At 29.8% G+C, this 12,819-nt stretch overlaps 1 protein-coding gene across 1 annotated transcript in view; it reads right to left on the reverse strand.

Annotated features, from left to right (window-relative positions):
- Window positions 1–12,819, reverse strand: part of LOC132716388 (uncharacterized) — a 60,066-nt gene that overhangs the window by 12,388 nt on the left and 34,859 nt on the right. The window contains exon 3 of the mRNA XM_060699654.1: window positions 2,314–2,441. Coding sequence (XP_060555637.1) covers window positions 2,314–2,441 — 128 coding nt within the window. The remainder of the gene's footprint in view (window positions 1–2,313; window positions 2,442–12,819) is intronic.

The following is a 12,819-nucleotide window of genomic DNA, read 5'->3' on the forward strand; positions in this document are numbered from 1 at the left end:
TGAAACAGAGATGACGAAAACTGACAAAAGCAGACGAGAACACACGAGAACACACGAGAGCAAATGAGAACAGGCGAACAGGCGCGAACTGATGATTTTCTAAGATAGATTTATGATATTGTCATTTTTTGCTTTATGTCATTTGATAACAAACATGTGCTCATATAAAACATGAGAAATGTTGAGCAATACCTTTCTGAAGCATTTGAAACATCTTTATATGATATCACCAGGATAGGTACCCGGATAATGTCGGCTCTGTTTCGCGACACTAGTGTTAACATTGCGGATATATACGAAGATACAACTTTTCTTTTCTATATAAATTTGATACATGAAGGTAATATTGCAATTGTTATATCCGTCTTCTTTGATCAAGAGAATATTTGTGTAAAAATTTATCATGTAAGCTATTGAACATGATAACTGACTTTTTCCGGTAAAATTTAACGATCAAGGCAAAAATATTTAATTTAATGAAAAATGATTCACATTATCTAACCGGGGAATAAGGGGTGGAGTGTCACGTAATTAGCATAGTTTATACAAGGTTAGCTTTTAAAAAAGCTAGTAGCGACTCGCTTCGTAATTTTTTTCAAGGGGTGTGTTTAAATGTAAAAATGACAGTTCTGTTAGCTGAAGAGACTTCAGCGAACATCAAAATAAAAGTGAAGTCAACACTGGCCCGGTGCCCGATGGCCAGTGTATATAAGTTCAGGCCAGTGTAAATTTAAGAAAATTTTGTTAATTATTTAGTAGAATAAATTCAAAACTGGAATTCGGGCCAGTAAATTCAAAATCTTAAACTCATTGACTGAAAGTGACATATAAAGTTCTCTCAGTTTAACCAAGATGAGTATGAGTATATATGAAGGTGCATGTAAACAGATAGAATGAAGAACCTATGTCTATGCACATTTACTATATGGCCTGTTGACCTTGACCACAAAATGTTAGATAGGTAGATTTCATAAAGATGTCTCTTTATACAAAATTAAGTTGTAATACATGTATGTTATTTAGTATTGGAATGAGAGGCACAAGTCCTAAAGTAAACACAAGTTGTCAATCAATTCAGCCAGAAAAACCGGGATCCTATTAAAAAATATAGGGATCCCGGAAATTGACCAGTCTAAGAAGATGTTTTTCAGATAAGCCGGGATCCTATTAAATCATATAGGGATCCCGGGAATTGACCAGTTCAAGAATATAGTTTTCAGAAAAGCCTGGATCGTATTAAAATGTAAATAGATCTCACGGATTGGCCAGTTCAAGTATATAGTTTTCAGAAAAGCTGGGATCGTTTTAAAACATATAGGGATCCCGGGATTTGACCAATTCAAGAAAATAGTCTTTGATTTTTCCAATTAATTAGGCATATAATTATAAGTATTGTGATTTCCGCATTTTAAGTTTGTTAATAAATAGCTCTAAATATATCTATATTCTAAGTTAAATTAATTTAACGTTCATTATATACAATATAAAAAAATAACGTTTAATGGCCTTTCATTACGACAAACATCAACACAAATATAGTTCATTAGGTTTTTCCTCCATATCTTATACGATCCCGGATCCCGGGCGTTCCGGATCCCGGCCAGTAAATACATACACTAAATACTGGAAAGGATAAAATGACCGGAAAAAAGGAAAAATAAAAAATGCACAGAACCAGATGTACACTTATGTTAATTAACCAAACGAAAACTTACTACAGAGAAAACAGGTGAAATCGCTAAATCAGAAGTCAGTGTAAATATGATTTATTGAAAAGAATTCATAAAGTCAAACATTTTAATCATCATTATATCTTTGCGCTCAAAACAAAACTTGCTGATTTTTAAAAATGGCGTGAAAATTGAAGGTTTTTTGACGCTATGTAAGATTAAATTTGATTGGCTAAATAATTTTGGATCCTAGCCCTGATAGATAAATTTTGTAGAAAGCTGGAAGCCAAGCTTCGATTAAATTTTTGGATAGCTTCGGAGTTTTAGGTTGTTTCTCAGTAAAATCCTACCGTAATACCGGCTCGCCGTGGCGAGCCGGCATAATGGTTTAACATGTTAAGATTTGTTTTTGTAAGTAATTAATTCATTTCAAAATTTAAAGTTCGTGCATATCCAGCACTTTTCTCTTATTTGCCAGGAATAATCCGAACCAACCTTATATTCAATGTAGTTTTATAGTTACGAAAATGAATTCCAAACGACCTTAAATCATGGAAAAGAGCCTGGGATTATTCATGTATATGGTGTGATCACATGATTAATAATATACTAGTATTCTTGTAAGTTCGGGCTGTCGACCTACCTTTCACCTTGATATTCTCTGTTGTTATGACAATCACGCGCCCAGATACCAATTCTCCCGCGTAATATATCTCCTTGTCTAACTCAATGTCGAACTTCTGCACGTAGTCCATCGTCATCAACCATGCTCTGTAAACATAGCAACAAACTTATTTTGATTATGACAAACGATAGCTGTTTGGGGGGGTCTTAGAAAGAAAGAAAGAAAGAAAGAAAGAAAGAAAGAAAGAAAGAAAAAAAAGAAAGAAAGAAATAGCGTAATAGATGATAAAACGTACAAAAAAACCTAAACAGTTGAACCTGCCATGAAGAATACCTGCTACTCCTAGAAGATTAAAACTGTAATAGTAATTCCAACGTTTATAGACCATTAGTAAATGTATGTACTACCAAATACCGTTTTATGGGATTTTGAGACGATCTGTGTTGAAGGAATGCTTGAAGAAATTAAATCGTCTGTATAAAGCAAGACCATTATCTCCTTCCTCAAGGGATGGTAATTACAGACAAACTTGACCATACAAAACACACAGCTCAGACTTTACAATAGTTATGTTTTAAGAAGATAAAAAACATACCACACTACCTTACACGTATTTTGCAACAACTCTTTGAATTCATGTAGCCAATAGAGTATAAAGTATATACATATTTAATAATATTAACGGATTAAAACTCTTGTTTATTAAAAGGGTCTCCTCTTTCATTCGATTTGTTTTTTTTTATCTTTTACGACATCCAACTAATCGGAGAAAAGGACAATTACCTCTATGCTCTTCCCATTACAACAGATTCATTAACGTAAGTTACGTAACTAAATACCGTTCTAAAGGAGTGATTTTAACCTGAATACATCTCTTTGTAAAATAGAAGGATATTGTCATATGGATAGACTGACAAACAGCGTTAATTAGAAACTTCTTATGCCAAGGTATCAAATCTCTAAAAGCTTGGTCGTAAGTGAACTAATATATCATATTGCAATATGTCATATCCGCGCATAAAAAAATTTCCTCTTTGCATATTAATGATACTGTAGAAATATAGTTCTGAAAGGTTTTTATTGCATTTATGACATTGATATTTCGTGCCAGATGGGTTACTTAAAATATCGTTTTTTTATCTAGTGTTGTTTCTCCTTCTTAATGCTCTCTCTAATATTACAGTAGTGATTAGCAGTTTAAATCAGGCCAGCCGGCACATCCGGGTTATATAACGTGAGGGACTCATTATTTTAGAATTTTGATATTTATATGTTTGAAAGGTGAAGCGCAGTCACTGGCATTATAAACCTTTAATATTGAAGTTTTATGCCGATATAAAGTGGTATTAAATCAACAACAGTAAACTCGCATGTTTCTGTAATAAACGCATTTTATAGCATCGTAAATTCAATTCTATCATAGATATATTTTATAATCAAAAATATAAAGATTCAGCCCGTATTTTTTTAACAGTTTCAAGTTACAAATCGTGAACTTACAAGACATTTACATTTATTCATGTAACAATTATTATATAAAACAAATCACACCACGCTTGTAAAATAACACGCAATAGAAATAATTATCTCTCGACTCTCCTATATTTAAGAATAGGTTCGTTGGCGTTAAATGACATTGTACCATTTTCTATATCTTTGTACCAAATGTAGAACTCTAATAAAACTCTCTATCTAAATATTACACCGACCAAGGCATTGCCTTATCATACAATTGTGCACGACCTCTGTCAATAGATCAAGAATACACGATAACTGATCATATTCCAACACCTGAGGACAAAGTAACAAAACGTAATTTCTGATAATATTGAACAAATAACTGTCCGGCAAGTACCGGTGAAAAGAATGGGCATTAGCCCGTTAGTTTACGGAAGTCATGTTAAATACAAAGAACCTGCGGCCGAAAATGGTATCAAAATATCATTATCTGACAAACACATCCCTTTACAATATTCAACATCTAAACGATCTGCTTATTACTTGTTACCACCTCGTCTATAATAGAATAAAAAAAAACCTAAAGAAAGCCACAAAATTGCAACACTGAAAATGTTACAGGATCGGTTTGATTGAGCCTGTTCATGGACTGTAGTAGTTAAATGCCATCAAGCGCCAACTGTTTGTAAAAAGTCGTAATCAGGCCATGAACAGGCTAGATCAAATCAGGCCTGCAACATTTTCAATTGTGCCGTTTTGGGCGTTCTTTAGGGATTCCGTTTTTCTCTAATAGTTTTGAGAAGAATTTTCTCTAACGAATGTCAACTTATCATGATAGGTGCATTAACACATACAAACTCTAGGTTTTATATATTACACCAGAGAATCGTTGATTTTTTTTCTGACAGTGAATATTAATGTTATCAAGGGACCGGACTGTATATTTTGATTAATTCCGGGATATATATCTCGTCATTCCATCACTGCATGATTAGAATTATACTCTAAATCAAGCACCACTCCTCTAAGGACAGGACAAACATGTATAACCAGAGGACAGTGTAGAATAAGAATAAAAATAAACAGACATGTAGTGTATAAAAAGTTTATTTTTCCGCTGAAATCTGAGAACATTGATCAACACGGGATAGCAACGTGCACACCAAGCCCTCGGCAATATCCGGCAATACTTGACTCGTGGAAAGGTACACAGTGGGGCTCTGAACGAGAACAGCAGTTTACATACTTGAACATATAAAATGAAACACCAACAAAGGACAGCCGCAGCACCCAACAAAACCCAGCAAAACAGGATGACCGGCCTGGACAATGACAAAGAAGAATAGTACTATTGATTAAGTAATATCTCGTAAAAAATTCGTCATTAGAGAAAAATTAAAACCTTGCAAAAGCCAAATACAAGCGGCAACAGCAATATTCAACACTTAGATATGCAAATAATTAAATTTAAAATAGGAAAAAGTCTAGCAAAATGTCTTTTCTATTCATATTTTATATTATTAGTTAATTCGTCAGTAAATTGTTTGTAGAAACTAACAAGTTGTTTTTCCCCAAGAAATTCATAAACTTAGTCAAGTATAACAGTTTAACTTGAAGATGTTGAATGATGCAAGTTATTTATAGATATAAAGAAGTTGCAATTTTAGCAATTAATAAATCAATAGTGTTGTGACTCATAACATTACAAATTCCAAGAAAAAATTGATCACCGAAGTTATGATAATTATTCTACAGAAAATATTTTCTTAAAGTTTAAAGAAGATATGAACACATGTTTAAAAATTCAAAATGTCACCAGTTCATGTTGAATTCTGCTTAAGCCGGTGCTAGGGGGCGTAAACGGTAGCTTACAAATACCACTACCGTCCATGAACAGGCTCAATCAAAACCGAGCCTGCAACATTTTCAATTTTGCCGTTTTGGGCTTTTCTTTAGGTATTCTGTTTTTCTCTATTTTACTTCAATATAACTAAGTACTGATTAATTGTTCTTCCAGGCATAATAGCATTGAGGATGTTTTTCATGTTTTATTAATGTATTTTTGCAAGTAAATTCAGCAACATCAGAGAGCTGGCATGAATTTTCTGGGTCATAAATAACTCGTTATTCTCCTTGAGAGATTATTCCTGATGAGATGACCAGGAAAAATCGATACAAATTGCAATACTGCATTAGCTGCTTTTCTCTTTATTAATGAATGACGTTTCAAATCTTCTGTAATTTTCTGAACATAATTTTATGATATTTAAGTTACTTGTATATACAATGCATGTTCTCTTAACATTGCTACAATAATAAATATACACAGATGAATCTAATTTTTGCAAAGACATGTTTAAGTACACAGAAATTCTTAAAATTCTTTAAAAAAGTTTTATACGAAAGCACATAATAGCCATGTCCTTATTTATTATCTCGTGACCACAATATAAAAAAGATCTTGCCTAATTTTTCAATCATTTCCTTCTGTACAAACTTGATAACTCTCTGCTACTTCAGCGCTACACTATCATATAAACAAGTAAAAGTTTAGTAAAACTTTATAAACTCTTTAAAGTTTTACATATGTATTATAGAGCTAAATGAATTGGCTCTTTGGCCATCACATTATTCAAAAGATTAATGACACACCTATGTACCAGATAGCATAAGACTCGTACATACATCTATGCGGGAAGGCCACATACTATACACCTCGGCTTATCAATTTTAGATTATGGTAGGCAAGGTCATTAATTGACCATATGTGGTCATTAATTGACCATACGTAGAGGTTATTAAATAAATTGAATAATTTGTACCAAACAATATCAATAATATTCATAGATTTTGTTTTTGCTGTCACTCTTTCTAACAGTTATTTTTCTCTTTAATTTTACTTGTGTTTTTAATTTTGTAGGTCATTGAAGTAAACAAAATGAAATCTTTCTTTCTTTCTTTTGAAGAAGTCATGTCATAGACAACTTTCTTATTCCGGAACGAACCAGATTTAAAATTCCTTATTCGTGACAGACCAATGGCGAACATTTCGTGTAGGCTTAACTATAAACATAGACAGCGATAATTACATCCATTGTCGCGAATTACCATTATTTCAGTTTCAGTTTTCATTCTGCAAAATGGCATATATAATGCCTTTGGCTAATTCAGTATACATGTAATTAGTGATTTAATTTGCTCTGACATGACATGTGTTTCCCTGGTTACCTAGATATATTTTTTTCGCAAATAAAAAATGGTAATCAGATTCAACTACATTTTCATGACAAACTTTACAAATACAATCTTTGCAAATGTCTTTTTTGTATCATTGTTCGAAACGAACCATAAATGTCTCGTATGACAATATCAATATTTTCACTACATAAGAGCGAACTAAGATGGTGAACAAGTTGCTTAATAAAACACTTTGATATATAACTTATATATAAATTCTAGCTGATGAAAAAGGCAAAGTTCATTACTGTCTTATTAAATATCTTACGTCATAAATATGATATAAACTAAAGACTAAAGTATTAAATAATACTCGAGTATTTAGAATTTAACATGTAATTTTAGATGTTTTGTCACGTTACTGTCACACTTATTACATGTCACATTTTTTCACTTTGTTTATAGTTAGTACAATACCAAATTTGGTGGCTTTTTTTTAATACTCCATATCATTTTTACGGTCAACTTTGTTTTTGAGCATCTAATCATTGTTCGTTTAATTTTACAAGAAATATTACACGATGAATTTCCTGCTGTCTTACTTAACTTATGTACGATCTCTGCCTATTTGCCGTTTGGGAAATCAAAATTTAATTTTTCTAAATAATTACAAAAACTTCAATCAATTCTATTCGTTTTATCTATCCGGTTTTACTATCCATCTATATGAGAAAAAATATCAATTAATTTCTAATTACCATAATGTGATATCCTTAAAACAATTCATGGTATAAAATTTAAGAAGATTTTTTTTTTTAAAAAAAACGTGTTACAGATGTACCGGCTATCTACTAGTATTCATGTGTCTTCTTCTCAACACACGACTCCTGTACTCGTTGAGACTGGATATTGTATAAGGTAACTAAAATAGTTAAACAAAATATCCATCTTGAAAGGTAATTAGCTGGTCAGGGTTATAATAAGCTAAACATGTGGTCAATTATCTGAAAAGGGTTTTAATCAGCTGATCAGTGTTTCAATAAAGATATCATACATTGACAATAAAAATGATAAAATACATAATACTGATTATTCTCCATCCTACTTCAATTTGACAATTGGGGATTGGTGTCTTCTTCGCGTAGTTATTCTTAAATGTTTTTACAACGGAACCGTTGAAATATTCCAAAGTTAACGTATTAAATAGTAAATGAAAACCTGATAATATTTTAAGCTTAATATGTGTATGAAAATGTTAAGGAAATACTTCCGATGCATGCTTAAAAATGTGTTTTGTAGCTGTAGTCTTGGTAACACTGATCAAAGATAACGGCAGGGTTTAAAAAAAATATCTTAAGAAAGATTGTCAAACAATCTCAAAACGATTTTAAAAACATACGCTTGTACATTGTATTTGTAATGATTTATCTTGTACTTGTAATGATTTATCTTGTATTTGTAATGGTTTAGCTTGTATTTGTAATGATTTATCTTGTACTTGTAATGATTTATCTTGTATTTGTTAGTTTTTATCTTGTATTTGTAATGATTTATCTTGTACTTGTAATGATTTATATTGTATTTGTAATGATTTATATTGTATTTGTAATGGTTTATCTTGTATTTGTAATGTTTTAGCTTGTATTTGTAATGATTTATCTTGTACTTGTAATGATTTATCTTGTATTTGTAATGTTTTAGCTTGTATTTGTAACGTTTTATCTTGAATTGTCAAGCAGCTTTATGGATATTAAATGTTTTAATTATCCGTAAAATGTTATATTTTGTTGTATAAATTTGGCTACATTGTATATACATTTTGCAGTAATACGCTCTTTAAACTTGGTATTTATAACGTTTTACGCTATTGGATAAAAAAAGAAAAAGGGAATAAAGTTATAACTATGTTCACAAGATCAAACAAACACATTTTTGTAATTGAAAAGAGTTATAGTAACTTAAGATGTTGTTTAAGTTAAACTTTGATGTACGTATGACCATCATGCTTTGCTACAAAATTCTGATTAGTTAGACGAGTTTGTTTTAATGATAAATAAACTATTTACAGATTAAAGTGAATTGGTTCATAATGGCAGGTCTGCAATAGCACGAATAACTATTTTGATGGTATTAAGTATCATATGTGATAACAAACCAGGAAATAATAATACATGTATCTGATAAGTCTTGTTAAGTGTGAGATACATTATCAAATATAACATGTCTGGGTTTCTATATATAGCAGATAATAAACTGTTCTAGAACAAAAATATCATTATTTATGATATAATGTTTACTTCTAATCACTCAGAACACTTTCGACATTTTTTTTCAAGAAATGATTTATTAGAAATAAACAGATAATATATTTCTATTGTTATATTCAGTATTTGAAAATGTGCCCATTGTTATTAATACAATGAAGTAATTATATACAATGAATAATTTACACGAAATAAAAGTACACATCAATCACTCCAGCTAAATATACCGATGCATGGAATAATTTATATCTATAACTACTTTAGATCGTTTGTAAACAATATTCATCACCTAAGCATTAATTTTACGATAATTAAACCTGCTGCTAACTACTAAATAAATCCATTATTAAAGACATTTTCTACAGTTTTATGAAAAATTAATCGTTTCATAGAATTTTCTAAATTTTTTGTATGATGAGTAAAATCTAATGACGAATTTAAAATTAAAAAGAAAAATATATGTTGACGTGTTGGATTTCGTGTAAAATGGCAGTTTCCATGGTAACCCTATATCTAAAAACTGTCAAAATAGCCTAACTGTGTTATAACGAATAGAAAATGTATAAGATAGCTTAAAACACACAACGAGCATTGTTTTATGCAAAGATAACCTAATCTAATAATTCTAATGATGTATGAAACAAATGATAATCTGAACATATTTCTTTAAAAAATGAGTTTTCCATGTTCCTCAACCGAACAAAAAATGAGAAAAATGAACATGAACATGAACATGAATTCTAAGAATAATTAGAGATATTGAAAAAAGTGTTTCATAGGATTTTCTAATTTTTTTGTATGTTGTGTAAAATTTAATGACAAATTCAAAAAGAAAAAGAAAAATATATGTTGGCGTGCTGGATTTTTTGAAAAATGGCAGTTTCCATGGTAACCGTATATCTCAAAATTGTCAAAATAGCCAAACTGTGTTATAAGAATGTATAAAATAGCTTATTACACTCACAATAAACATAATTTTATACAAAGCTTGCTTTATCTTAGGGTTCTGTATAAAACAAAGCGATAATTTGAACATATTCTTTAAAAAAATGAGTTTTCATGCTTTTTAACTAAACAAAAAAATGAGAAAAAATAAACATGAATTCTGTAAAAAATTAAAGCTATCAAGAAATTTCTTTTATAGAATTTTCTACATTATTGATATATCAAGTAACATTTGATGGTGGATTCAAAAATAGACATAAAATAATATACTTGTTGGCGTTGTTAGTTTTTTGTAAACGGCAGTTTCCATGGGTTACCCGCATATGCAACAGTCAAAATTTACCCGCGCTTTTTTAAGAAATATTTCAGTGTTATACTAAATGTAGTTGTCAAATATACAACAAAAACATGTTTGCATAAAAATTTCTTTTTCTTTTGATGTTATATTAAGTAGAATGATACTGAATATTTTTTTAAAAAACATATCTAGGCAATATTATTTTTTTTCACTCGACTAACATACCCGAACAGCAAGCAAGTATTCAGAAATTTAACAAGAAAAATGAAATTCGGAACATTTCTTGGGATATTAATTTTGTTTTTTTATTCGCAAACACTTTTAAAAATAATATCATTTAAATTTCTTTGCCAGTTTTTTTTTTTTTTCATTTATTCTATTTTCAAAAAACATATAAACACAATCTATTCACATTTACATAGAAACTCCACACAGAAAAAAAGTAAAAACAAAACTTCAAAAAATTCAGAAAGAAAAAAGAATAAATCTACTTAAAAAAACTATCATTCTTACACTAAACAAAACACACCACACACACAACACACACACAACAACACAAGACAGGGGAAATAAAAGACAAGTGAATCAGTTTCATTTAATTTTATACGTCTTATGGTTTATACGTTTAATTTACATAATATTATTTTTTAGTCATCAGTATTGTTTGTTAAAGTGTTAGATAATTTACTCCATTTTTGTTTGTACGATTCAATTTTTAATCATTTGACAGTGCAATTGCTTCTTCAATCTGTATCCTTAACAGCAAAAAAGTTTTTAAAAAATATCAAAAGTGGGGCTTTCTTCCTTGATATTTCATTTTTTAAAATGTAAATATTTCATTAGAATAATGATATAATTTACTACATTACTATTTATATTGGTTGTAAGCTCTCCAAAAAACACTGTTTCTTTACTGTATGAAAAATGAAGATTAATGGATAAGAGAAAGGAATGCAAGTTTGACCATAAATTTTGCACAATATTACATTCCCCAAAAAAGATGATGAAGTGTTTCTAAACTACTGCAGCAAAAATCACACAAATTTGAATTGCATAGATTATATTTTGAAAAGCATAGTGTTTGTTGCAGTAAGTCTATGGATGAACTTAATACTGAAAATTTCTTAATGTCACATCTATAGTACATTGTAGCTGTATAGTATATTATCTTAAATCCAATTCAATTCTATATCTATTTCTTTTTCCCATTGCTCTTCATTTTTATTTTTTTTCCTTCTCATCATTTTCAAGTTGGATATTATATAAAAGTTTATTTATGTTTTTGGATTTTTGAATTTTATTGAGAAGCGTATCTTGTTCTTCCATATAAGTTGTGTTATTTTTTAGTTTCTCAAGGTATTGTTTTGGTATATTGTTTATAGCATTAAAGTATCTTAAATAATCAGTTTTCCCTATTCCCGTAAAATTTCTTTAAAAATTTCATCATATTTATAAAAAGGCTTTTTCTCCTATTAATCATAAAAATTTTTTCTATTATAAAGTATGCCTTTATCATGCATGATTTATAAAAAACCATTTTGGGTTGTCAATTTTTAATGCTGGGAATTTTTCCATACTAGGGGTCTTTAACATTATTTTTGGTTTTTATTTTGCTCTTTGCGGGAATTGAAACCAAGACGTCATATTTTGTGGTTTAAAAATTAGCAGTTTTTAAAGTATCTTATTTTGTTTTAAATAATCAGAACTCTCTTTTTCTTTGTTTATATCCCTTTTTTACCCAGCTTGCTTTTACAAAAATTTAAAGATAATTGAATGTCTATCTTTTTTAAAGCCCAAAACCATTTTTTATATTAATTTTAAAATTTTTTGCTTTTTAAAATTTTTTCGGGTTTTTTCCTCCCCATAAAAAAGTGAAACATCGCTTGGTTTTTTTCCCCCTTTCTTTCTTTTTCTTTGGATGGGTTTGTTTTAAAAACTAAAAAAAGGGATATATTAATTTTGGCAATGCCAAAAGTTTTTATCACTATTACGTGTTTTCCATTAACGTATAAAGCTTTCTGTGTTGCCAAACTGCTTTAAGGGGCAATTGAAAAAATCTTGAAGTTTAGGTTCTAAATTTTATGTTTGTATTATTTTGTAAATCCTGATTCGAAAATAAAAAGCCTAATTTTTTTCCCCCTTGAATCAGATAGTTCCACTTAAAAAATTTTTTCTATTTTACAATATTCTATGTTAGTATCTTTTTAAAATGACCCGAACTCGTAATATTGGTTGATTTCTTTGAAATTAAGGTTTAAACCGGAAATTTTACTAAATTCTGATATCACATAGACAAGGTTTTTCGAAAGACTTAACTGAAACATCGTTTACGAAAGTTGCATCATCATAGAGACCAAAGAAGGATTGTTTTATTTCTTTGTC

The sequence above is a fragment of the Ruditapes philippinarum genome, unplaced genomic scaffold, assembly GCF_026571515.1.
Source record: "Ruditapes philippinarum isolate M1 unplaced genomic scaffold, ASM2657151v2 ctg238_1_1_1_1, whole genome shotgun sequence".
NCBI classification, from domain to species: Eukaryota; Metazoa; Mollusca; class Bivalvia; order Venerida; family Veneridae; genus Ruditapes; species Ruditapes philippinarum.